Below are 24,535 nucleotides of genomic sequence, written 5' to 3' on the forward strand. Positions count from 1 at the left end.
AACGCAAAAGGAGACAGAGAGCGTGTAACCTTGAATATTTGGAAAGGGAAGTATGAAATCCCAGTTCACGGGTAGCATGGGAAGACATAGAGGAATTCTTTTCAGAGTTATTTCCAGGCACATCTAGAATAAACCTGGAAGACGAGTTTGACACGCAAATCATTGGGGAAACGATCGATAAAGTATACCATGAAATGCAAGCCCAGAAAGAAGCCCAAAGGATGGGAAAAAATGATTGCCTCGAGAGTACTCAGTTGTATGACACGGAAGAGGCCTCCTGTAGTGCGAGACAGAAGGAGCTGTCTTTAGACAGACTAACATTAAATAGAGATGAGTGATACATGTAATCCAGAAGAACATTCGCCTTTGAACAAAGAAGTAAGATGGTCCGATTTGAAGATACCTATGTCCAATCATCAGAGCCACTGACAAAGTCAGACCGACATAAGGGGCAACCCCATGGTCAGAGGGGGGAGTCCCTTGCCTTATGTAAGCAGGCTAAGGTCATTTCCAGGTAAACAGCGATGTGGGAATATTACTCCAGCAGTAGATAGACAAATGAGATATGATAATGAGTTTGGAGTGTCACAGTTCCCTTTGTTGGAAAACGGAGGGGCCAGGCCACAGTATATACCATGGCCCCAGATGGACAGGGAAAACTTAAAATGTAAACTCCCGAATTTAACTTCCGGTGCTGGAAAACGGATATATGAGTTAGAAAAAATGACAGGATGGAATACATTAGCTATAGGGGATATTAAAGGTCTTCTAATCGCCACACTTGGTGAGAGAGCTGATGACGTATGGACACGGGGAGGTTACCCTGGTTTGACTACAGTCAACACCACGCATGAAGGACCACCGTTTAATAACTGTAGAGCAGCGATCTGGAAAGCACTTTGAGTGCTATATCCAGACACGTCCGATATGGTAGCTATAATGACAAGAAAAATGAAGCAAGGAGAGGATCCGTTGCTTTACATTCAAAGTTTTCAAGACGCATTGGCGCTTGAAACACTGGAAGCTTGGGGGAAGTCTATACCTGTATTGTATTCTATATTATGCCAAGGGCTGCCAGACCAAGTGCAGAAACAGCTCAAGAAATTAGTGGGGATAGAAGCAAAACCATGGTCAGAAATTCAGTTAACCATTACACATTATTGCAGACTCCTGCAGGAAAAGAATTGCAAAAAGAATGATGCATGTAAAGGTGAAGAAGCAAAGTTTGTTCAGAAAAAGTTATCCAAGTATGCCATTGAAGGGGCAATGTTAACTAACATGGGTGGTTCAAACCCGCAGAAAGCAGTACACATTCCGCAAGTAAATAACCAAAGACTGTTTGATCAGACAAATAATGGATATGCTCCAAGAGGAAGGGGATATCGAGGGAGAGGTTGGCAAGGTAATCAAGGGTATTGGCAGAATAATCAGGAAGGTTTTCAGAATGGGCAGCAAGGGTTTCAGAATATGCAAAATGGTAATCAAAACATGCAATATGGGCAGATCGGAAGACAACCTCTTGTATGTTGGACATGTGGAATGACAGGGCACATAGCACATATGTGTAGAAGCCAAGGGATGGTGCAGAATGCTCAGTTTTCAAGACAGGTAGTGCCAAATCCACATGCATATTCGCAGCGGAGCGGAAATGGATTTGCTCAAGATCAAACATTGCAGCAGCAAGTGCCGAGAGTGCAGCAAAGCTTCCAACCACAGCAAGTGACAGGTAATCAACAGCAAGGACAATCGTAGCAATCTCCTATGCAACTTCAGCAAAACACAAACACAGAACAACCGATGACAAGTAAAATGGGAGGTGTCACTGTTTATGGAGGAAATCCATTCATGAGTGATGGAGGGAGACTGTACCCGAAATAGGACAGTTCACTGGGAGACCTGATGTGTTCAGTCATATCTATTATGCCAAATCCTCATGAGGAGCCAAGGGTAAACGTAATTGTAGGTGGCATAGCTTTTTCCTTCTTAGTGGACAGGGGTGCAACATGCTCATGTATACGCGAGGGCACATTTTCAATGTATGGTGATGAAATGAATACTCAGGGCTTTACAGGAGCAATAAGTTGAGTTCCTTTTGCAGAAGAATTACCAGTCTCCCTAGGAGAATGTGATATGAAGGTGCCACTACTTTATTCAAGTCAGACACCTGTCAACATATTAGGACGAGATTTAATGACAAAAATGAATATGACCATTTCGTTTACAGATGATGGCATAGTATGCTCAACACCGGGAATGCATTATTTGAACGTGTGCAAAATGATCAGGGCATACGCAGGACAAGTAGTGCCTAGAGAAATACCGCTTGAACCTGAGGTGTTCCATTATGGAATACATGTTTTGTTAACATGGTTGCCAGGCCTAGTAGGCAGAACCTGTTACGCTCACCTGGTATCCACAGGGACGGCACCAAGCCGGGTTACTCGCTGGTATGCTTCTCAGCTTTGCCCTGATGTGGTCTGCAGGGAAGGTTCTGCCTGAAAATACGGGAGGACTGTGTTCAAGACTGACCGACTGGGGTAAGTATCCTCCCTCCACCCCCGTATGATTTCAGTCCCCCTGGCGCCCTCTCCTCACATTGTGGTAGAGTTAGGCGTGCTCTCCATCCTGCCTTCTTTGTAGGGGCGCGTTGTCTATCATGGGCGAGTGCGGTCCAGTTACTTCACTGATGCCGGCCCGTTTGATATTGTTCAGGTAGGTCTTATTGCTGTTCTTTAGATTTGTTGCTATCCTGCATGCCTTTCTTTGTTTAAAATGTCTCTTTTTTTCTCCCTTGGGTATGCAGAGCTTCATGCGGTGATCTGGCTTTGTTGAGCCCTGCTGGTAAATGTTGGTGCATTAAGAGCACTATGATGCAGTAAGTAGCGCTATGTACAGCGCTGCAAAGTCTTGTCTTTGCTAACCTGTGTTTTCCTTCCTTGTTGGTCGCGGTGTTCTTCAGCGCGAGTGGAATGTCCGGAGTGGTGCCAGCCGAGAGGCGACCAGTCAGGTAAGCCTTTTGAGCAGTTCGTAATTTGTAAATGTCTCTACTGCTTTCTTTAATGTTGCCTCTATCCTCCTCTTTCAGGTCATTCTGTCCGGGAGGCGTGCAGATTCGAGAAAGCTGTTCTCAGTAGCTGCGCGTGTTTAAAGATGAAGACTGCAGGTGAGATGCTGCTGCTAATGATGTTCCTTTTGGCTCCTTGCAGGTTCTGCTTCTCCAAGGTTCGAGGGAATAGCTGGACATGGTGAGCGTCACGTTGCAAGCTGCAATGTAACGTGAAGCGTGTTGTCTTGCTCGGGTGTGGTTTAAATAGCCCCAATAAAATAGTCCAGGAAAAGTAGTCCCTAGGCTACCACACCAAAAACACTACACTGCATAGTTTGGTTCTTCGGGACCAAGCTATGTGGATGCCTCCATGTTGGCTGACAATAATAAAGTAGTTCCCAAGCACATTGTTTATTCATGGTGTATGAGCCTGGCGCCATAGGTGTCAGGACTGGCCCCATGAGGGATTTTGAAGAGGATGCCAGGCTCTAGAGGCCAGTGTCCTGACTCCATCTGGCCAATGGGTTTGCCAGAGGGCGTTTTGGGCGAGGGTCGTGACAGAACCATCAGAATACCAAATGAGTTTCTATTTAGCCCACAGATACCTATGGATGAAGAGGAGGGGCGAATATTCCCCTTAGCCATAGAAGCAGCTATAGTCCAAGGAAATATGGCTTTGCTTGATGCAACTGATGGTAAGGGTAGACGATGGAGCACAATAATTGCCATTGAGGAAGGCTGCAGAGTGACTGACGTCATTGATGAAGATTTGTTTGGATGACAGATCTGATGATTTTGTGATATTTGAAATGTGCATTACTTATTGGGTTAAGGTGATTAAGGGAGAGGTCCCGCAGAGAATGATGCCAGCAAAGAAGCGTCCTGAATATTTTGATGAAGATATGGCATACGTGCCAATTTCATTATGGACCACTGGCCCCTATGACATTGGGTTACTGAAAGGAGTTGGATAAGTGAAGATTAAATTGAAACCAGGAGCAATTTTGCCTCCAGCACAGCAATATCCTATGTCTCGAGAGGCAGATGAAGGCATTTTTAAGAAACTTTCCATCATAATGGACCAAGGTATCTTAGTGAAGTCAGAGTCCCTATGTAATATGTCAGTGTACCCTGTGAACACATCTAAAGGGGGATTTGGAGACTAATTCAAGACCCTTGCCCAAGAAACAAGATTGTAGAGGCCGAGTTCCCTCTAGTCCCAAACCTGTCTATGATTCTATGTAATATACCTGCTGATGCGCGATATTTTACGGTGATTGACTTGAAAAATGCATTTTTCTCAATCCCATTATACAAAGACTCACAAGATTTGACATTGTTTACTTTCAGACAAGTGTGATTAAAAAACACGAGGCTGCCTCAGGGGTACTGTGAGTCCCCATCGATTTTTAACAGAGTTCTCCAGATGGACTTGAGCAATATCGCATTAGAGAGCGTTGTGTTGTAATACGTAGATGACATTTTAGTTTGCAGCACTACAGAAGAAGAGTGCAGACATGATTCTGTTCAGCTAATCATTATGCTTGCTGACAAAGGATGTAAGGTTGACAAGGAAAAGTTAAAATACTGTCAACAAGAAGTGTTGTACATAGGCCAATTGATTTCACATGAGGGAAAGAAGGTCACCCCAGAAAGAGCTGAGGACATTTAAAAAACAGTCAAGCCACACATGATAAAACAGAGGCAGAGTTTTTTGGGGCTATGTAATTATGTCAGAGCATGGGCTTTTGACTATAGCTCATATACTAGGCCATTTTTACAGGCCTTGAAGAAAGCACAGGCTATGAAAGAGAAAATCATTTGTACTGAAGCACTGGAAGAAGGGTTTAATGAATTGAAAAAAGCCATTGGCACGGCTCCAGTTCTAGGGATCCCCAATTATGCAGAGCAATTCTTTTCGCATACAGATGGTACTTTAATGACAGCAGTACTTACACAGCGAACTACATTGGGGTACAAACCCCTTGCATATTACAGTGGAATTTTGGACCCACTAATGAGAGGTCACTTTCCATGCGAACAAAGTTTGGCAGCCACCGCGTTTGCCATAGAGAAGGCTACAAGCATAGTGATGGGATGCTCATGATGTTATTTGTTGAACATGTATTATTTGCAATTTTAGAAAAAACAAACGTTATGATAACCACTCAAAGGGCTTCTGCCTATAAGGTAATTATATTGACTCCAGCAATTGAAATAGTTCGATGTAAAATAGTGAAATGCACCAGAGAACGGTTCTCATATTGCTAACAAAGCAATTCAAGGGGGGCACTGTTGAGCAGCCTGGAAAATGGCTGCTTAGCTTTCGAGCTCCGTGCCCAGACAACGATCATCTGAAGACATCAGAGGTTCTAAACACCATCTTGCATCAGAACCCTCCACCCTGTGTAGCGGCTGTCCCGAGCTACACTTGCACCCATCCCTGAGGGAAATCGGACCCCCACAGCCATACAACGACAATTTGCCTGCTGCCTCGAGTGGGGCCTGGCTGAAGCCCATTCCATACAGGGCCGCGAGTTGACGCTGCGTGCCCTCTGGGGTGCAGCTGACCTGCGGTGTCCTTCGCCTGGGGCGTGGCTGACCTGCGGCGCTCTGCGCCCTTTGGGACCGAGTGCTGACTGGAGCGACGTTGCCCCGCAGAGTTTCCCTGCCTCCGCCCTTGGGCCCGCTGGGTACTGTGGGGCCCGAGCCCCCCTGCGCTGTGGTGGGCGCTAAACCCACCCCCCGCTGGAGCGACGGCCTGTGTCGTCCGACGCGAAGCGGCCCTCCCCGCTCAGAGTGCCCGTCATCTGCTGCCTACCTGCACTGTGCATCCTGACACCGAAATCGGGACATCCTCGGGCTTTACCATAAATTAATCTAAATCCGAAATATTCCCACTTACTGCGGCAACCCACCAGCCGGCATGCCAATTCCCTCTCCGTTGGTCCCCAGGCGGGATGAGATATCTCGGAGTTCAGGTATCCCTCTCTAGATTTTCGCTGCTGGCCGATAATTACACTGTTACAGCGGAGCTTGCGGAGTCCCGGATGTCAAGGTGGCGTAACGTCCCGCTTTCCCTATCGGGCAAGTTGTCCCTAATCAAAATGATAATAGTCCCCAAGCTTCTCTATATTTTTGAGAATGTCCCGATCTGGCCGGGGAAACAGTACTTTAGGAACCTACACTCCGTATGTGCCCAATTCCTATGGCACTCCGGTGCGGTTCGCAAGAAGTGGCAACATGTGACTCGAGAGAGTGGGCTTCACTGCCCCTGACCTTGCCCGATACTGGATTGCCGCACAAGCACAACATGCCTCACATTTGTACACATACCCTGATCCACCCCCCCACGTGAAACTTGAGAAGCTAGCAAGCGAGGAGCTAGACATCATGTCCTTAATCCTCCATCGTGCATACCACACTGATGCCCCGGCGGATCCCGTGGCCGCAACGACCACGGCATGGAGACGCCTACTGCAGTTCCACCCCGAACATCATCCATACTATAAGTGGCGACCCATTTGGCACTTCCCGAGCCTCAGCCCCACTCATGACAAACTTCTCATGCGACACTGGCATGATCTAGGCTATCGGGCGCTGTCCGACCTATACCCCTAAGGAAAATTCAGCACCCTGCAGACATGGCGACCTGGGCACTCGGGTTCGGCACTGGAGCTGTTGCAATATTTCAGACTAAGATCAGCAGTTTGCGCCATGCGGCCCTCCTATCCTGACGAACCCCCCGATTTGCCCGAGATTCACTTCATAATCAACTCAGCCGGTGGTAGAGGTATATAACGTCCTCCCTGTACAAAATGTTACTGATAAAGTCGTACGATGCACCTCAGACACCGAGGGACACATGGAGTGACTAACTAGGCTTAGCAATCACAGATGCAATGTGGGGTCAAATGTGCTTACATACACGCACGGTCTCCCTTAACTTCAGATTCAGATGTATGCAATACAAGCTCCTTAACCATCCATACTACACCCCTCACAGGGTGGGGAAATTTGCACACAACCAGGCCCACGCATGCCCGAGATGTAGATCTATGGAGGAGGCTGACCACACTCACATGTTTTGGGCTTGTGATGCACTGGGCCTGTTCTGAAAAGCCGTGACTGAAGCCCTATCAGAGATAGTTGGTATCCAGATCGGCCCTGATCCACTGGCTGCTCTATTTGGGCTGTGGGATGGGGCTGGGGCCAAAAAATGCATACTACAGTGCTGGAAGCACCGCTCCCCCCCTCATTCGAGATGTCGTTGAAGGCCCTCACTTGGACTAAAATCTGCAAAGAGGATTACATCAATTCCCTCCCCATGACCTCCCGTCCGAAAAATGTGTGGACAGATTTCTGTAGCGACCTGAACAGTAGGGATGACATCGAACTGCTTTCTTCCCCCTGCCAGATGCATAGATTGTAGTATGTCCCGAAATGGGTAAAGTCCAATGAGCTATTAATCCATCCTCTTCAGAAAACCCCTGTATGCATTGCTAATCACAAATATGTAACATCATTTTCTAACATACTGTGTTGTGTGCCTGCTACTGCCTCATGCCAATAAAGAAAAGTAAAAAAAAAAAACAAAGCAATTCAAATGTGCCGTAGTTTGATTTGATGTGTATGTTTATAATGCGCATATCCTTAGGAACCAAGCAAGAAAGATTCTATCTGGGTGCAGATAGTATAGTATTAAAAGTAGGCATTCCAGATAATCAAATTACCAGATATTCAAACTGGTCGGTCATCAGCTTTTTTCAAAAAGCACAGAGGGTTTCGATTTTCCTAAGATCAGATGGCAGTGAATACCAAACTCGCTGAGCTGCACACGAGAAGCGTCTATCGCCCCACGAAACAAATCTTGATGGTGGAACAGCTGACAAAGGATATAAGGTTGACAAGGAAAAGTTACAATACTGTCAACAAGAACTGTTGTACATAGGCCAATTGATTTCACATGAGGGAAAGATGGTCACCCCAGAAAGAGCAGAGGCCATTTAAAAAACAGTCAAGCCACACACGATAAACCAGATGCATAGTTTTTTGGGGCAATGTAATTATATCAGAGCATGGGTCTTTGACTATAGCTTATATACTAGGCCGCTTTTACAGGCCTTGAAGAAAGCACAGGCTATGCAAGAGAAAATCGTTTGGACTGAAGCAATGGAAGAATGGTTTAATGAATTGAAAAAAGCCATTTGCACGGCTCCAGTTCTAGGGATCCCCAATTATGCAGAGCAATTATTTTTATACTCACACACAGATGGTACTTTAATGACAGCAGTACTTACACAGAGAACTACATTGGGTACAAACCCTTTGCATATTACAGTGGGATTTTGGACCCAGTAATGAGAGGTCACTTTCCATGCAAACAAAGTTTGGCAGCCACAACGTTCGCCATACAGAAGGCTACATGATAGTGATGGGATGCTCCATGATGTTATTTGTTGAACATGCATTATTTGCAATTTTAGAAAAACCAAAAGGTATGTTAACCACTCAAAGGGCCTCTGCCTATAAGGTAATTATATCGACTCCAGCAATTAAAATAGTTTGATGTAAAATAGTGAAATGCAGCAGCGAAAGGTTCTCATATTGCTAACAATGCAATTCAAATGTGCCGTAGTTTGATTTGTATGTTTGTAATGCGCATATCCTTAGGAACCAAGCAAGAAAGATTCCATCTGGGTGCAGCTAGTATAGTATTAAAAGTAGGCATTCCAGATAATCAAATTACCAGATATTCAAACTGGTCGGTCCTCAGCTTTTTTCAAAATGCACAGAGGGTTTTGATTTTCCTAAGATCAAATGGCAGCGAATTCCAAACCCGCGGACCCATACACGAGAAGCATCTATCGCCCCCCGAAACAAATCTTGATTGTGGAACCGCAAAAATATGTTGTCCTGAGGATAGAAGGCAACGGTCTAGGTGGTAGGCGACAATCTATGTGCAAAGATGAATAGGGGTAGACCCATGAATCCATCTAAATATTAAGCAGAGAACCTTAAACAAGATCCTCTGCTGTACCGGTAACCAGTGAATATTCCTTTGAAACTGAGAGATAGCTGAGAGTCTGGGCAGTGAATACACAAGCCTGACATCAGCATTTTGGGTAACATGTAACCGCTGTATTTGGTCCTTTGCAATTCCCAAGAGCAGAGCATTGAAATAGTCTAACCTAGAGTTCACCACTGCACTGACTACCATTGAGCGATCTTTATATGAAATAAGTGGTATCAAAGGTTTCAACCACTTAAGGTAGAAACTGACAGTTTTAACAATTTCGCTGTAAACTGTAAAATTACAGTTTAAATGTGCCTGCCAAATACATGCAAGGTGTTTTACCTTGGATGAAAATGATGTTGGAATCTCAACAAGTGTGGGACAGGAAACAAATTGGACGACGTTAGCCCGTTTTTTCTTTACCCCAAATAGGATAATCTCGGTTTTAGATGGGTTTAGTTGGAGTTTGTTATCCAGCATCCAACTTGTTATTTTATTTGCACAGGATAGCACTCTGTCCATTGCTTCAACAGGTTATTTTAGCCGAACCGAGATTTGAGTGTCATCAGTGTATGAATAGTAATGCAGAGAAAACTCTGAGAAAATGTTTTTTTTCTTTTCACTTTATTGTTTCCCTCATTAGAGAGCAAAACAGATGTCAAGCCCGTGGACCTGAAATGTCTGTGCTTTTACAGCAGGTATTTGCATGACACTCAAATTCTGTTTTTACTTGATAGCTTCCTTCCTCTGAAACATTCACAAACTCCCCCACAATCCCCTGAACATGCTCATTTGGTATTTCTGGACATCCAGTATCATTGCCTCTTGACAGTTCTTGAGTAATTTTCATTAATATCAACTTCTCTCGTACCTTCATAGTATTTCAGCACTCTTGCATGTACTGTTAAGAACACATCTTATGAAAAGATTCACACAATACATTCCAACCGGGTCTTCTAGCAGGATCAGGATCCAACGCAAAATGGAGGTTACAAAGCATCCAACTGTTCCATTTTATACCACTGCTCTGTATGCGTTGCCAGACGAGCCGTCAGACCAGCTACAAGGCCACCAACTTCTGCCATTGGCAAGTCAGATCCAGCTGCAACAAAACTTTCTTCTACTTATGTTTGCTTATGGTGAATGTATGGCACTACGCAGATACATTTCCTGACTCATTTAACAACACTGTCTACTCTGTCTTCAATACCACTTACCTCATCAACTTTTCTATCACAAAAGTATGGCATTTACCATTAACACCCATCTCGGTGCTGTGTCTCTTCCCTCTTCCAGATAAGCCAGCTGCAAATGACATTGCAAGTCTACAATTGTCATGTTATACTTAGCCATCATTGTGTCTCTCCTCAGACGTTAACCTTGTTCCATTTATCCAATGGCTTGCTATTGAACCTGCCTCTCTTTTTTACCAGCACATTTCCATAGCACTCTGCCTCCCATTGCCGTTCCACTCAATCCCGATATGTAGGGCCGCCCCACCCATGTCTCTAGCTGCTCTGCTGGCCTGGTGCCAGTTCCTTTCATCATAGCCACACCTCAAGAGACAACTTTAATTGCAATACGTTTATGTGCCAATTTACCTTTCTTTTAGTCCCCATTTCCATCGGCAGGCACCAACAACGGATTATATTATACATTCCTTTGTTTAAAATCACTTAGTACTAATTCAGATGTGCATGAGCAAACAACATTTCCTATCATGCTAAATTAATCTGCATTCTAGGATTTTAGGCCCCTGAACCATTAGTCTCCCCTCATCCACCACACTGTCTTTACCCTGTGTGATGCTGGAAATGCATTGGAGGGACAGGGTCTCCATGTCCTTGTCCTGTACTCCTTTTATCATGTGCATTCTGTGTTATTTTCTGCACAGCAGTCCATGTGGGACTCCTGGCAGTGCAGCTCATCCTCTTTTTGGTTTGGTGAACAGACGCTGGGATACCCTTATGGCACCCATGGGTGGGGGTACAACCCTGTACCCCTAGTGTATGTTGTTTGGCACCTGTGTGTGGGCCACAGAGCAGGGTATGGGTGTCGGCAGCTCCATGCTGAATTTGACAGGTGCTCTGAGTATCCTCCATTTTGGGATACCAAGGCCCTGCCATTGGAATCAGTTGATTCCTGATAGGAGACAAGATGGCCCCTGTGCCTCTTGCTTTCATTTGCCTGTTACCTTGTTTTCCTAAAGTCCTGGGAAGCCCTGACTCTGTCCCTTCCCCTGAAGACTGTTGGGTGGAAGTTCCATATATGGTATTGTGGGGAACTCCAGGCCAGACTGGCTGTAGCCTTCCCAGTGACTGTATGTTGTGGGTACACCCTTGGGGTGGGACCTGGGTGAATGGAGTGTGTGACCAATATGCTTTCCATGTTATGGGTGTCTGGTTTCTGGTGTGTGACACAATGACTGAGCCAGCCCTGCCTGAAACGGGTATTAATGCAGTGTGGAGTGCTGAATGGCTGGGTTCTTGTCCCAATCCACATTCCTTGTTGTGAGTGACTGGATGGAGAAAAACGGACTGAATGCACTGTGAGCCTGATTGGCTGCCTGCCTGCCAGAATGCCCTTCTGAGTGATTGACTGCTGAGCTTGGCCCAGCAGTGTGAATGAGAGACAGAACAGTATATCTGGGGACCTCTCACTTACTGGAATTGTTCAGAAGCTGAAGTCGAAACTTGATCCTTCATCTCGAAGCCGAGCAGGAAGAAAAAGGTTTATTGCTGTTTTCCTTTGACGTAATCTGAAAGCTGCCGTGCCTTCGAGTACTGATCTAAGAGAGGACCTGGCTAGGAGACCTCTTCCCAAGCTATAAGAGAACATCGTGCACCAGTTAACCTTCACCAAGGCTCCCTGGAAGTCAGTCATCGAAAGGCTGCCGACCGGAGACAGGGACCTCTGAGGAATCTGATGTGGAGCGCCAGGACGTCGAGGCCATCGACGACCACCACCGTCGCCCGGGGTTCAGAGGAACACTGTAACCTCATCGACCAGAGCCGCACCGCTCCATTGCCTAAGACACTTTGAATCAAGGACTCCCTTACTTATCACCATCAACCGCTTTGTCTTGCCGGAAAAAGTCAAGGTCGCTGACAAACCAAGGAAAATCTGCCGGTGGGTATCCCACCACCCGAAGTCCTCAAAGATGCAGATGAAGATCCGAAAGCCAGCCGTGGTCGAGTCCTGATCACTGACGCCAAACGCTGATGACCTGATGCCCTTGCTGGGCCTACGTTCTTCATTGACTCTTTGCAGCAACTAACTATCGTCGTCGAGGTTCACCGCATGCCTCATCTTTGCACGTCCACGACCGATCATCGACGAGGACCGCCAGAAGCAAAGCTGCGGCCTCAACGCCATTGTTCACCTTGTTCTTCGAGGGATCTCAACGATCCTTGGCTCCTGCCTTAAAGGGAGTTCACTCAAGAAGGATCCATCGACGACCCAACGTCGAACTCTGCTAAACCAGGTACACTGGGGTAGTAGAATATTTGTAGAAGGAAATAAGACTCTGCTAAGCAGTATATGGACTGGGCTTGTTGATACACTTTATTTACTGGTTTCCCAGGTGGAGGGATACTCACACAGAACTGTGCCTAGTGGTAGGGCTCAGTATTCTGCCAATTGTTTAACCTACTTAATTTCCTCCCAAGTCTATGGTTGATACCTTTGCTATGCATTTGTATGCCATTTGAAACTGTCTGCAGTTGGTGCATTTTAATGGAGTCAAAGAGTAATTGTGGTACCACATACAAATTGTACATTTATCATTATAGTATTGCCTGAGCACAAAGTGTGTTATTGTGTTATATAACTTGAACCTTATTTTTATAAAGAAATGTGTTATCACTAATATAGTGTGTGGACATTCCATTGTGGGGGCCTGGGGACTTCATTATACTTAAGAACTAGCCTGCATCACTTCCTGAGAGCTTAAGCCTTGATTGCTCGTCCAACATTACCAAATAGAGAATCTTTGCTGGGGTGCTCTGTGCTTCTACTCTTTCATATAGAGAGCAGGAGTACAGATACCCCCCTCCAGTCCTTTACCCTGGTGACAGCAGTGGGATGCTTATGGTGTTAAGAATCAGTGTGTAACCTACTACGACAAGGGATACTTCGACCATACCTAGAAGGCGAAGACCTAGGGAACTTCTTTCTGAATTTTGAACAATTGGCCGAACAGTTGGGATGGGAAGAAAACCTAAAAAGGTGTTATTTGGGACCCCCGTTGAAAGGGGAACTATAGACGGCCTACCAACTACTCAATCATGCCCAGGAGCCACCTTTGTATCCATAAAAGAATGGTTATTGAAAAGAGTGGGCCAAACTTGTAACTTCTATCAGCAAAAATTGAGGGACATTAGATTAAATCCAGGAGAAACACCCCTTGAAATGGGTGAATGTATCAAAAATACCATAGCCCACTGGATCAATAACAAATCTCTGGAAGAACTGATAGAGATGATTACATTAGAACAGTTCACCAGTTCCTTGCCCCCTTTTCTACAAAAGGAGGAATTACAATTAAATCGACCCACCATAGCCATGGCCATTGAAACTGCACAAAACCACTTTGATGCAGGCAAGCACTTCCACTCGGTACATCGATGGCAGGAATGGATAAATTACAAACCCATCCACCGACACTAATCTCAGGGAGTAGACAAGCAAGGAGGGTCATATAAAATCAAGGAATGGGTACCGAACAAAAGAATAGAAGCCAAAAAATCCTACCCTAGTACTAGAGGAGAAAGTAAAATGGAGGAATTTAAAGGAAGCAAACCACCTCCCCTTATCTGTGTTCATGTAGAGAAACTGGGCATTTGGCCAGGCATTGTCCAAATAATTTAAAAGAAGAACCTATGGAAACAGGCTGTTTAAGGAGAGAATAGTGGGAAGAACTCAAAGAAGATTTAGAGACCTTCAGCATATGTTTATGTCAGTCTTCTGCTGACTTCACCTATGAAAAAGCCTGGGTGAATGGGAAATAAGTGAAGGCGTTAATTGACTCGGGTAGTAAGCAAACCACCATAAGAGATGACCTGGTTGTGACAACGGACCTCGAGTACACTACTCTAGTTAGAGTTACTTCTGTACACTATGGGAAAGAGACATACCCCAAAATACTTGTATACATTACCATTAGGGGTGAATCATGTTTAATATCTTCCACCATCATTCCTGGGCTCCACAAGGAGGTCATTGTGGGTCAGGATTTCCCTACATTTTCCATACTTTTGCAGGAGGCCCCACATCATTACAGAGAGTTTTCACTCCAGGACTGCTGGCACTCTAATTACTATTCCCAAAACCCTCCAATATGGGATTGGGAAAAGGCAGAATCCCATGAACCTCCCACCAGTTATAAAGAACACATCAAACTAGAATTACCCTCTAGAGACCAGTTTGTTGATTGTTTTCGAGAAACCAATAACAACACCTTGCCTCTACCCACACAGTGAAAAAAGAATTGGTGGACTATGCAAGAGTCATTAGATATATCTCATCCCGGTTCTTTCCCAGGACTTAAAGATGAAGAACCTGGACAAAGACCAGTCATATCCACCTCACGTAGTGGAAAGGTATATCAATAAACAGCCCATTCGTATGTACAGGTGGATGTGTTGTAGCCAGGTGGAGTAAAGGTCAACTTGAGATCCCAAAATACCACATTCCCTGCAGAGATATATTCAGGGATACCATCATTTTGAACCGATTTAGCAGTTTTTATCTAAGTGTGGACTGCCACCATGTTTTGTGGCCTCATAGCATCTGCCAAAACGATATTTATGTTATGTTATCAAATGCTGATTTTTTTGTTCTACCCCAAGAAACACATTTATTCATTTAACAGTACCTTCTGGCCTGTCTTCAATGTTGCTTACCTCTTTTCCTTCCTCTACCTAGGTAACGCCTACCATTCATGGGCTATGAGATTGCTTGAGATTGCATCTTTGAATTGGTGGACAAAAAGGAACCCTGTTTGCCTCTCATTACACAAATAGCTTCTCTATGTGTTCTCCTGTATTTTCAGTCAGACCAGGCCCTTATACTTACAAACACTGACATTCACCTGCTGTTCACATCCCAGCAAACATTAAAGAACTTAACAGTGTCTGTTTGCACTCTTTTTTTGCCCGGATGCCATGGGGCATGTCAAACCAATGTTCTACTTATATAAATAAAAAAAAAGGTTGTTTCTATTTGTTGGGGTGTGGTTGGAGTGGAAGTGAAGCAGTTGGTGATGTGGCAGGAGGTAGGGATGAAGTGTGCATTGGTGAGTGGGTTGACTAGGTTCATCCACCAAAACATGACTCATGAATTTGTATTGAGTCACTGAACTTTCAAATAAGTGATGCAGGAATCTTTGCAGGTCACATTTTGGGTGGTTTACCAGGCACTAAACAATACATTTTCACATGGAACTTCATGTCCACCCTCCTTCTTTCCATATACGATGTTCCAAGTGCCTTTGCCGTGCTATTATGTTTCATGTCATGCAATGTCTGCAACATATTTCTTTTTTGTAGGTCCTTCAAAACTTTGTGGTGTTTGTGATTTCATTTTGTTCATGAAAAATAAGCCTCATCCATGTATCCCTAGCACCGCCCTATGACTTTACACTGGTCTTAAGTCTATCGCAGTATCCAGCAGAACCATGCATGCTACACTATACAAAGCCGAGAGAAAACTCATGCATGCCTCACGTATGCACATTCCAAGGGCAATGCACTGACACTGTGTCACAGTAAAGGGGAGGAGAAACACAGAGGATGATTGATCACTGTTTGCATTTCTCTTTCTAGGTTCTTACATCCGAGGGTGCTCTCTGCGTGATTCCTTTGGCAGAGGTCTTAGTCTTTCTAGCACATCGAACATGCGAGTGGAGAATAACATTTTGCATAATGTGTCCGGCCATGGGATTCTGCTGAGTAAGTGATAAGTTTAAGATTACAAAGATAACCGATTTTATCTGAAAGATATCTGATTTTATTATTTATTTATTTTGTGGATTTATAAAGCGCTCTAAACCCTTGGACATAAAGACACTGAAAGATAACTGATTTTAACTGGAAGAGAATCAGGTTAATCCTTGAGGATGACATCAACAGTTAACTTCTTCATTCATGCAACGTAAATACACCATTCAATGAACCATCCTAAGAAGCTCATGATTTGGCATATTTAAAAGTATACCACTATCAGAACACAGGCAATGTATTTTTAGAAATTTTGTTTTTTTACATTTGACTAAATTACAGAACACTTTTCCAGTACCGCACGCACCCCACCTTCCCCCACAGTGTCACAGAGATTAGTACAATTCCCAAAATGTGCCCCAGGTATTCTCAAACAATTTGTTTGTCTTCTGATGTCTGCAAATATCCCTTTTCATCATTGCAAGCTTGCCCATTACTTCAATCCATGTGGCTCTCCTCGGGATGAATCGTTGACTTCCAATGTCTCAAGATCAATTTCTTAGCCATCAAAGAACCTCTAAACAACCACGTTTTCTGTGCAACTATTAAGTCATCAATGAGCTGATTAGCTCCCAGTATCAAAATCATGATCAAGTGACATTCTCAGCACCCTGTTCAATATCAAGGTTAACCTTTCTCAGATGAGCCTCACTTTATTACATTCCCATTGCATGTGTTCTAATATCCCCCTCCCACCCCTGTGAGAACATCCCAAGCACATATCTGTATCAGCCATGCCATGTCTATACAGTCATTCAGGCGTCCAATAGACAAACCCGTCCTCTTGCATGTCTGCAACAATATGTTATTTGGACGCATGAGAAGGATAGTGGAGCTGCTCAAAAGCAATGACCCTCAACTCATAGGGCATTACCACCTTACCTGTTGTGCCCTGCCTCCAAACTAAATCAGTTGGTGATTGTGCCCACCCTCCTTTTTGCCACAACTGTAACTCAATTATTTCAGTAGTTGGTTAAGATGTATATGGTGGTAGTAACTGCACTTGCATATTTGCAATCTCAGGATATTCTGCTATGTTGGGTATGGGAAGGTAAGCTGCATGTTTGGCAGCTGTATCCGCTGTGAAGTTTCGGAAAGAAATGTAATTTGTATTATTAGTGTGGGCGGTGCACTTCACCACTGCTACTAAAGTGGGCCATGACAGGGCATGTATTAGTCTGTTTAACAAGGCAGCATACTGCACTGGGGAACCATCTGCTCAGTTCAATCCCCTCCTTTCCCCTCGGGCCAAGCCAGCATGTACTGTAGTAGTGGCATACGCCGAATCGGAGTAAATGGTTACTCTGCACTCTTGAGATGCTTACACAGCCTCTATTTATGAAATTTGTTCAGCTGCCTGAGACGAATAATGCATGGGCAACGTTTTCTGCACTAGTCTCTCATATTCTCCATCTACTAAGCGAACTGCAGTTGTGCCCGTATGCCTTCTCCCTGTCTCTTTGTCTGTTATTGCTGACCCATCAACAAAGAACACCTCTCTCGAATCCAGGGCATAGTCACATGCTTTTGGGGTGTCATCATCTGGTCCCTCATAAGTGGTACAGACATGTACTTCATTGCCTTCAGTAATAGGTTCGGTTAAAAAGGCTGCAGGGTTCACTGTTTTACATTGCACTGAATATTGGGGCTAGACAGTATTATTTCATAAGCTGATACTCGTGTTGTAGTCAATGTGGATATAGGTCTTTCTAAAATAGCACAAACTGCATGCTTTACATACAGCGTTACTGGGTACTCCATGGTCATAGTTGCAGACTTCTCTATGGCAAATGCAGCGTCAGAAATTGCATGTTTACATGGGAACTGGCTCTTCATGACTGAATCCAGCATACTGCTATAATAGGCTAAGGGCTTATGGCCCATTGTACTCTTTAGCGTCATAATTTGCCCATCAGAGTGTGAAAAGAGGTAGATGTCCTGGGTGTATTGAGGCGTGGCTAACACTGGAGCTGTGGCAATCACTTATGTTAGTTCATTAAAGCTAGTGAGCATGTTCTCTGTCCATGAGATGGTACGTTTTGCATTCTGGGCCTCTTTGAGCATCTGTAGCAACAGTCATGTGTAAGTGGTGTTGTCGAAAATCCAGGCAATGCAGTAATTACATAGACCTAGAAACTTCTGCATGTATTTTACTGTCATTGGGTGGGGTGTACTGAGCACAGCGGCTGCACATTTACATGTTATTCTCTTCTCTTGAACAGAAATGAGCTGGCCTACACATACAACTTCCTGACAGCAATACTTTAATGTGGCTCTATCTACTTTGTACCCTTGGCTGGCCAACAATTGCAACAGGGTGATGGAGTCTGCTCTAAATGGAGGTTTGCTTGAACTGCATACTAGCAAATCGTCCACACACTGGACAATGCTCCTGGGCACTTGTATAATCCCCAAGCCTGCATGTAGCACCCTGTTAAAAATAATGGGGGACTCATGTGGGGTTCAATAACAGCCCCATCATGACAAAAGAAAAAAACAGCCTAGGCTTACTGTGAAATAAATTGGCCTAATGAGAAAAGACACACTGGAATATACATGGCAGCCAAAACCTTAACACAGCGAAGAGGCCTAGCGAATCAAAATATGTGTCTTGCTGAAAATGACACAGAGAAGTATCTAAAGATGGGAAAGACATATTACAGTGTCGGTTCAGAGACAACCACAGCATTTTCTTTGAAACTGTCACACATCAAAATGCTGGGCACCAGACATTTAAATAAGTGGGCCTTGCCAATGAAATTCAAAGACATGTGAATATCTTTCCTTTAGGTGACTAAAACCCACTTTTCAGCTCACAAAATGGACATAATATAATACAAATATATTTGTGAGTGACCAAAATGAACAGCAGCCCTTCACTTAAAGTCTAACACATTAATAAAGATTGCTGTTTGCAAAGTAAAAGAAGTATTCTGGAGTAGCCAAAATGACAATCATAATAGACAGTGGGGCTGACTGGAACACATAGATTCACAACAAACTCCCCCACTCCTGGCTTTGCTCAGGCCTTCCCAATTGATCAACAATTGCTTTGAACTTTTCAAGTCCAAGCAGAAGGATGTGGCCAGAGTGTGACAGGAATTTATTGGTGGGCTGAATAAACAGAGACTTCAATCAAGTGAATCTGGACTTTGAAAAATACCATAAATTGAAAACATTTTGTGGACTAAACTGACTTTGCTTGGGGTTGCCATTCCTAACGAAAGATATAATCTTTGCTGTCTCCTTTTGCACAGCTTGTGGGCCCCACCAGAGTGATTGATCATTGTATTGCAAGCCTCAACCAACAGCCTAATGCACATGCATGGACCACATGGTTTCAGGGGATGGGACCAAGAACAAAACATGAAACTGTTGTTTATATGTAAAAATATATGGTCATTGACTTTAATTGAAAATGTCTTTTTATTCCATAACTTTGAGATAATAATAGTTACAGACGTGTGTATGTTTTCATTTTAAAGGTAATTTCAGTGCGATTATGGTGCCACACATTGAATACACATGTGTTTCTTGGGACTAATCTTATAAGTGAAAAGATGTTTCTAGCTGCCTCGAAAAGTGTAGAAATCTGAAATGTGGGAAGCTAGTGACTTATTAAATTAGAGATCTGGTTATGAAGTTTCACATTCCAAACTAGATTAGTTTTCAAATAAATGGGTGACAAAACATAGCATGCCCGTACAATAACTTGCTGAAACGAGAGTGACCTCTCCTGATCTGTCACGATGAGGGGAAGATTAATATTGATATAAAAATGTTGCCATGTCAGGAATTTTTGAGGAAAAATTGCCATGGAAATATATGTGTGATGTTCTCCACTTCACTTCAATCAGGGAACTCCCTGGCCTATATGCACACAGGGGTTGGCTCTGGGTAGGGGTAAGAGAGGATCTTCATCCAATGAAAAATTAGCACCAATTAACTGGCACCTCCTCATTGTAATAATCTGAGGTGTGGCTTATACATTTAAAAGTACCTGCTATATGCAGACGGGGATTAAACAAGGAGAAAAACTGCCTCAAAAACAGGAACCCAAATCTTCCAGGCACACTTGCCTAAAATCACCAGGGGGGAAAAGTTTAATGAAGATGTAATCTTGCCCGGGATGACAGCCATTGGGAATCCTAAAGCTAAGGAGAGCCAAAGAGAGGGGAAGCTGGTGCCGACTTTTGACTGAAGTATCAGGACCAGAGCCCAGCGTTCTCACCAGAGAGGGTCCTGGAACCTGGCTAAATTTCCTGTGCACTTAACTCAGAGAAATCCCATGCAAGTAACTTGCCCAAAACAAAATTGAGGGTGGGGGATCTGCATGCCTAAATAATGGGGGGGGGGGCAGGCACATTGTGTTTAGCCTTAGCGCATTTGACTGAAGATTTATTTAATTAATTTAGATTGATGATGGGGGAGTTTGGAGGAGTTTGAAACCTCCACCTTTCTCCCAGCTGGAAAATACAAGATACACATTTAAACTTATTGGGGTGCCTTGATATTTCCTGTTCACACCGGACTTCTCTAATGAAATTGGGTATCCTTTCCTAAAACAAAATGCCCAGCTGATACCACTTCCCAAAACTTGTTTTTAAACAAAATGTATATACTTGTCACAAAAATGGAATTGATAACTGACATCCTTCCCAAACCTTGCCTTTAAAACAAAAGGTGTTTGTTCCATTCCCAAACCTTGTAGTTGAAGCAAAGAGATACTTGTCCCTAAAAACAAACTTCCCAACTGAAACTCCTTCCCAAAATGTTCTTTTTATTAAAAGGTAAACTTATCCTAAAATGAAAAAAAAAACAATTGTCACCAGTCCTTAAACATTGTATTAAACAAAAGTGGTGCCCTTTGTTTATTTAGTTATTTATTTGTTTTATTTATTTTTTTACATTTGTAAAGTGACTAAACCCTGGGGTATCAGGCCACTATTGTGGAACCAGTTACACGCATAGACATAGGCACGTTAGTAAGAGGGGCAGATAGCTCCCTTGCATAGCAGACAGTTAGGTAAAGGTAGGTAACAGTAATAATAATAGACCAAGTTTGTTAGGCACCAAATGAAATTCCTAAACTGTGCCCACTCCCTAGACCTGGCCTTTAAACAGAGGGGTTTTGCATATCACTGCTGCAAAGGTTTTGGTACTGGGGGAAGAAGTGTTTTGCAAAAGTGAAACTAGTGTAATTTATAGTGTACAATATACACTCTCTCCTGTCTGTGATAGTAAAAGGATTTTGCACTGCTTTTGGGTGAAAAAGAAACAGAGTGCTACTTGCCACATGCATTTGTCTAAGTCTATGTTTACAGAACTGCAAGTATTTTAAAGTGTGCAGGACATTAAACAAAATACCACATGAACCATGTGTAAAGTGTTCTCTTTTAAACTGTGCTTTGTGTTTACTCTAAACCTCAGAAATTAATATTCACCTGTTTCGTAATTGAAGCTTTGTTGTTCGCCATAGTGAAGGTGGCATGTGTAATTAAGTAAACGTATTATTCATTAAGCTTATAATTACCCTGGCCTGGGTCTTGGCTTACTGTTGGCACAGGGGTGGATATGTATGTGGTTCTATTTGAGTCGTCAATAAGGCCAGCTCTAAACAATGTAAGTAAATTGTCATGGGGCTCCTTGATACGGGGGCAGGAACTCCCCAGGTTAAGGGGGCTTTCCGGGGCTTGGGACAATGCTACATCAAACTCTCTCTCTCTAGATAACTCTCTTTGGTCCTCTTGCTCCAACTCTCTGCATATCAGGTGTTTCTCTAAGCTTGTTCTGTGGTTTCCTGTCAAGGCCTCCTCTTTCATTTTCACTCGCTGTGGCCGATGGCATAGAAATGGGAATATTTTGGTATTGAGCCTGTGGTGGTGATAGGGGTGGGGCGGTGGCAGGCACGGGGACATACCTTTGGTTAGTGTCTCCTAAGGCAGCACGGGTGGGCTAGCACCCTAACGGGGACTGTGGTGGGTTTGTGGGTGTTTGTACACTTTGCCCGGTCTGGATGGGACAGGACAATCAACCCCCTGTGGGGCCATGGGGAGAGTTATATTCTCTATCATTAAAGTTCCTATAGATGATTTCACTTGGTTTGAGGTGGAATCTTCTTAGTCTTCTACCATCTTCCACAATTCTAATACTTCAATTTTTGAAGCTTTTTACCATTGTATTTGGATGCCAGAAATGTGTGCATATGCCCTAATATGTCTTTCTTATGTGTTCCTTGCATTTAACACGATTGAAACAGTCCTTTGCTGGGTCTCGGCCACCCACTGCTTGTGACATTTCAATTCTTATCTTTGTATAGTGGTAAAGCAGCACGCATATATTCTAATGGAGTGACTGGCCCCATTTTTGATTCCACCCTCGCTTTCTATTTTATTGCTCTGAAGTTTACCCATCTATGGTGAAGTGGCACCACGGCTCTCCTACCTTCTCATCGTCCCCTCCCTTCCAGTCACCTTTGTTCCAATTGCCCATCCTCCAATACTCCCATTTCCCCCACTTTCTCCACTCACTCCTCACATCAACACTGTCTTCATCATCCCTCACACTTCCATCTTAACCACACCACACTGCACCAACATAAATCTTTCCTCAATTCCAACTAAAGCAACAACAATACCAACAAAAAAAACACAAAAACTACTGCGTATCGTTCCAACATCCTCCATCTACCCTTCTTGCTTTATTTTGTCTCAATAAAATACTGCGCTGCTTTCTTCCCCCAATCTGGAAGGATACCGTAATTCCTTTATCCTTTTAGTCCACAATAATAAAAATAATAAAAATAAACTGCCACATGGTCTTTCTGCACACCCACATATACCAATCACCTCACTCTCCCGCACTCTTCCACAGCCACACACATTCCCTCTTTTCTCCCTCCCCACGTTGTTTTCTCCTGCAAAAGGTGCACTTACGTCTGTTCGTTCTCCCAAGTTCCTCCATCATGGGATCCCATCAATTGCCAGCAACATCCGGGAGCTGCACCCAATCCAGTGTACAGACAGGAATTCTCTGTTTCTGTGGAAAATCTGGAATCACCAAATTAATAGGGCAGACCTCCAAACAACCACACACAGAAAAAATGCAACCCGCTAGTGAAAATACTTCATACACCTTTTTCATGGATAACAATGTTTTTAATTCTCAGCAGGAGCATTCAAAACCTACTGCCAAGAAGGGCACAGGTTAGTTCAAAGCAATTAAGGCTTTTTAAAGGGCAGCAGAATCACTCATGATGCAATTAGTATACTGCATTATCTCCTCATCCTCTTTGGTGTGGCCCTATGTACATATAGTCTGCTCTCAAGTAAACACCAAATTATTGGCTACAGTTTCTTGTGCTGACTTTCTTCCACATGGTCCTAGGCCTTGCTGGCTTTGGGCCCTCATAAGACAATTGGTTTGTTAGTTGAGACAACTTCTCTCCCCAAAGATCAACCACATGATGTGCACCTGGTAATTAGACATGAGCTCAGTGGATACTCTCGAGGTCAATATAGCTCTCTGAAAGATGGGGAGCTTCATTCAATCCCAGACACTCTGGTGCCCCCTCCATACCTCCCCATTAATGGCCTAAATGTCTTACTCTCACCTGTGCACCTTGCAGTACAAATCACAAGGCATTCTGCTTTTGCTCCCCCCTTGCCATTTGCCCCCTCCCTGGGCTGCCCTCTGTGGACACACCAATCGATCAAATGCTGAGGGATTTAGGGATTCCGATAGTGGGCATCTGGTAGTTCAAACAAACTGACTGTGGGTCTGGGGGCACAGGTGTTCTGAATCTGGGAAGAGTGATTTGGTAGCTCCAGACTTCTGCCCTGCCTCCCATGAGATTGTCCTTCAGGGACAGGCTCAATCATCCCTGTGCTTCGTGTTTGTATTCCTTTCGAGTTTACATGGGCCTGCAGTGTAAAACAATGAAGGGTTATATCTCAATTGATAGAATGACATTCTAGTCTACCGCCTGAGAAGGGATCGGGGATGGGAGAGTGTATTACTGCTAAGGCCTACATCTATAATTCCCTGGTACTGGGACCTGGACGTTCTGGGCCTAGCTTCCAAAATAGCAGCGGTTCAGTACATTTTGCCACTTAGACTGTCTAACTTCTACAAACACTGCACTTACTAGAAGCTTCTGCATCCTATCGTCCCTTGTGTACACCTCCCCCCAGCCCCCTGCAACCTTGTGTTATTATTTACAAACACTTCCAATGTATTACTCATGATCTAAACCGTTTAGGGAGATAGTAGAGCTGGGAATGCATCAGAATGGAATGTATTCTGGATTACAATGAATGCCTGACATTTGACATCATTTATAGCACTCCAGGCAAAGGGAGATGCTTCTTCAGTGAATATTCTCACTTCATGGCAAACCTCCAGACGATTGACAGCAACATTCACATTGTGGAGGATTTTAACACTTAGCTGAACAGCCCCAACATGCTTTCTGAA

The 24,535-nt window shown here is 44.0% G+C and overlaps 1 protein-coding gene across 2 annotated transcripts in view; it reads left to right on the top strand.

The window, feature by feature from the left end:
* PKHD1 (PKHD1 ciliary IPT domain containing fibrocystin/polyductin) overlaps positions 1-24,535 on the top strand; it is a 4,356,595-nt gene that overhangs the window by 2,239,131 nt on the left and 2,092,929 nt on the right. For both annotated transcript variants that reach the window (XM_069605754.1, XM_069605755.1), the window contains exon 41: positions 15,887-16,012. In XM_069605754.1, the coding sequence (XP_069461855.1) occupies positions 15,887-16,012 (126 nt within the window). The remainder of the gene's footprint in view (positions 1-15,886; positions 16,013-24,535) is intronic.

This window comes from Ambystoma mexicanum, chromosome 4p (genome assembly GCF_040938575.1).
Source record: "Ambystoma mexicanum isolate Mex_15411 chromosome 4p, UKY_AmexF1_1, whole genome shotgun sequence".
Lineage (NCBI taxonomy): Eukaryota > Metazoa > Chordata > Amphibia > Caudata > Ambystomatidae > Ambystoma > Ambystoma mexicanum.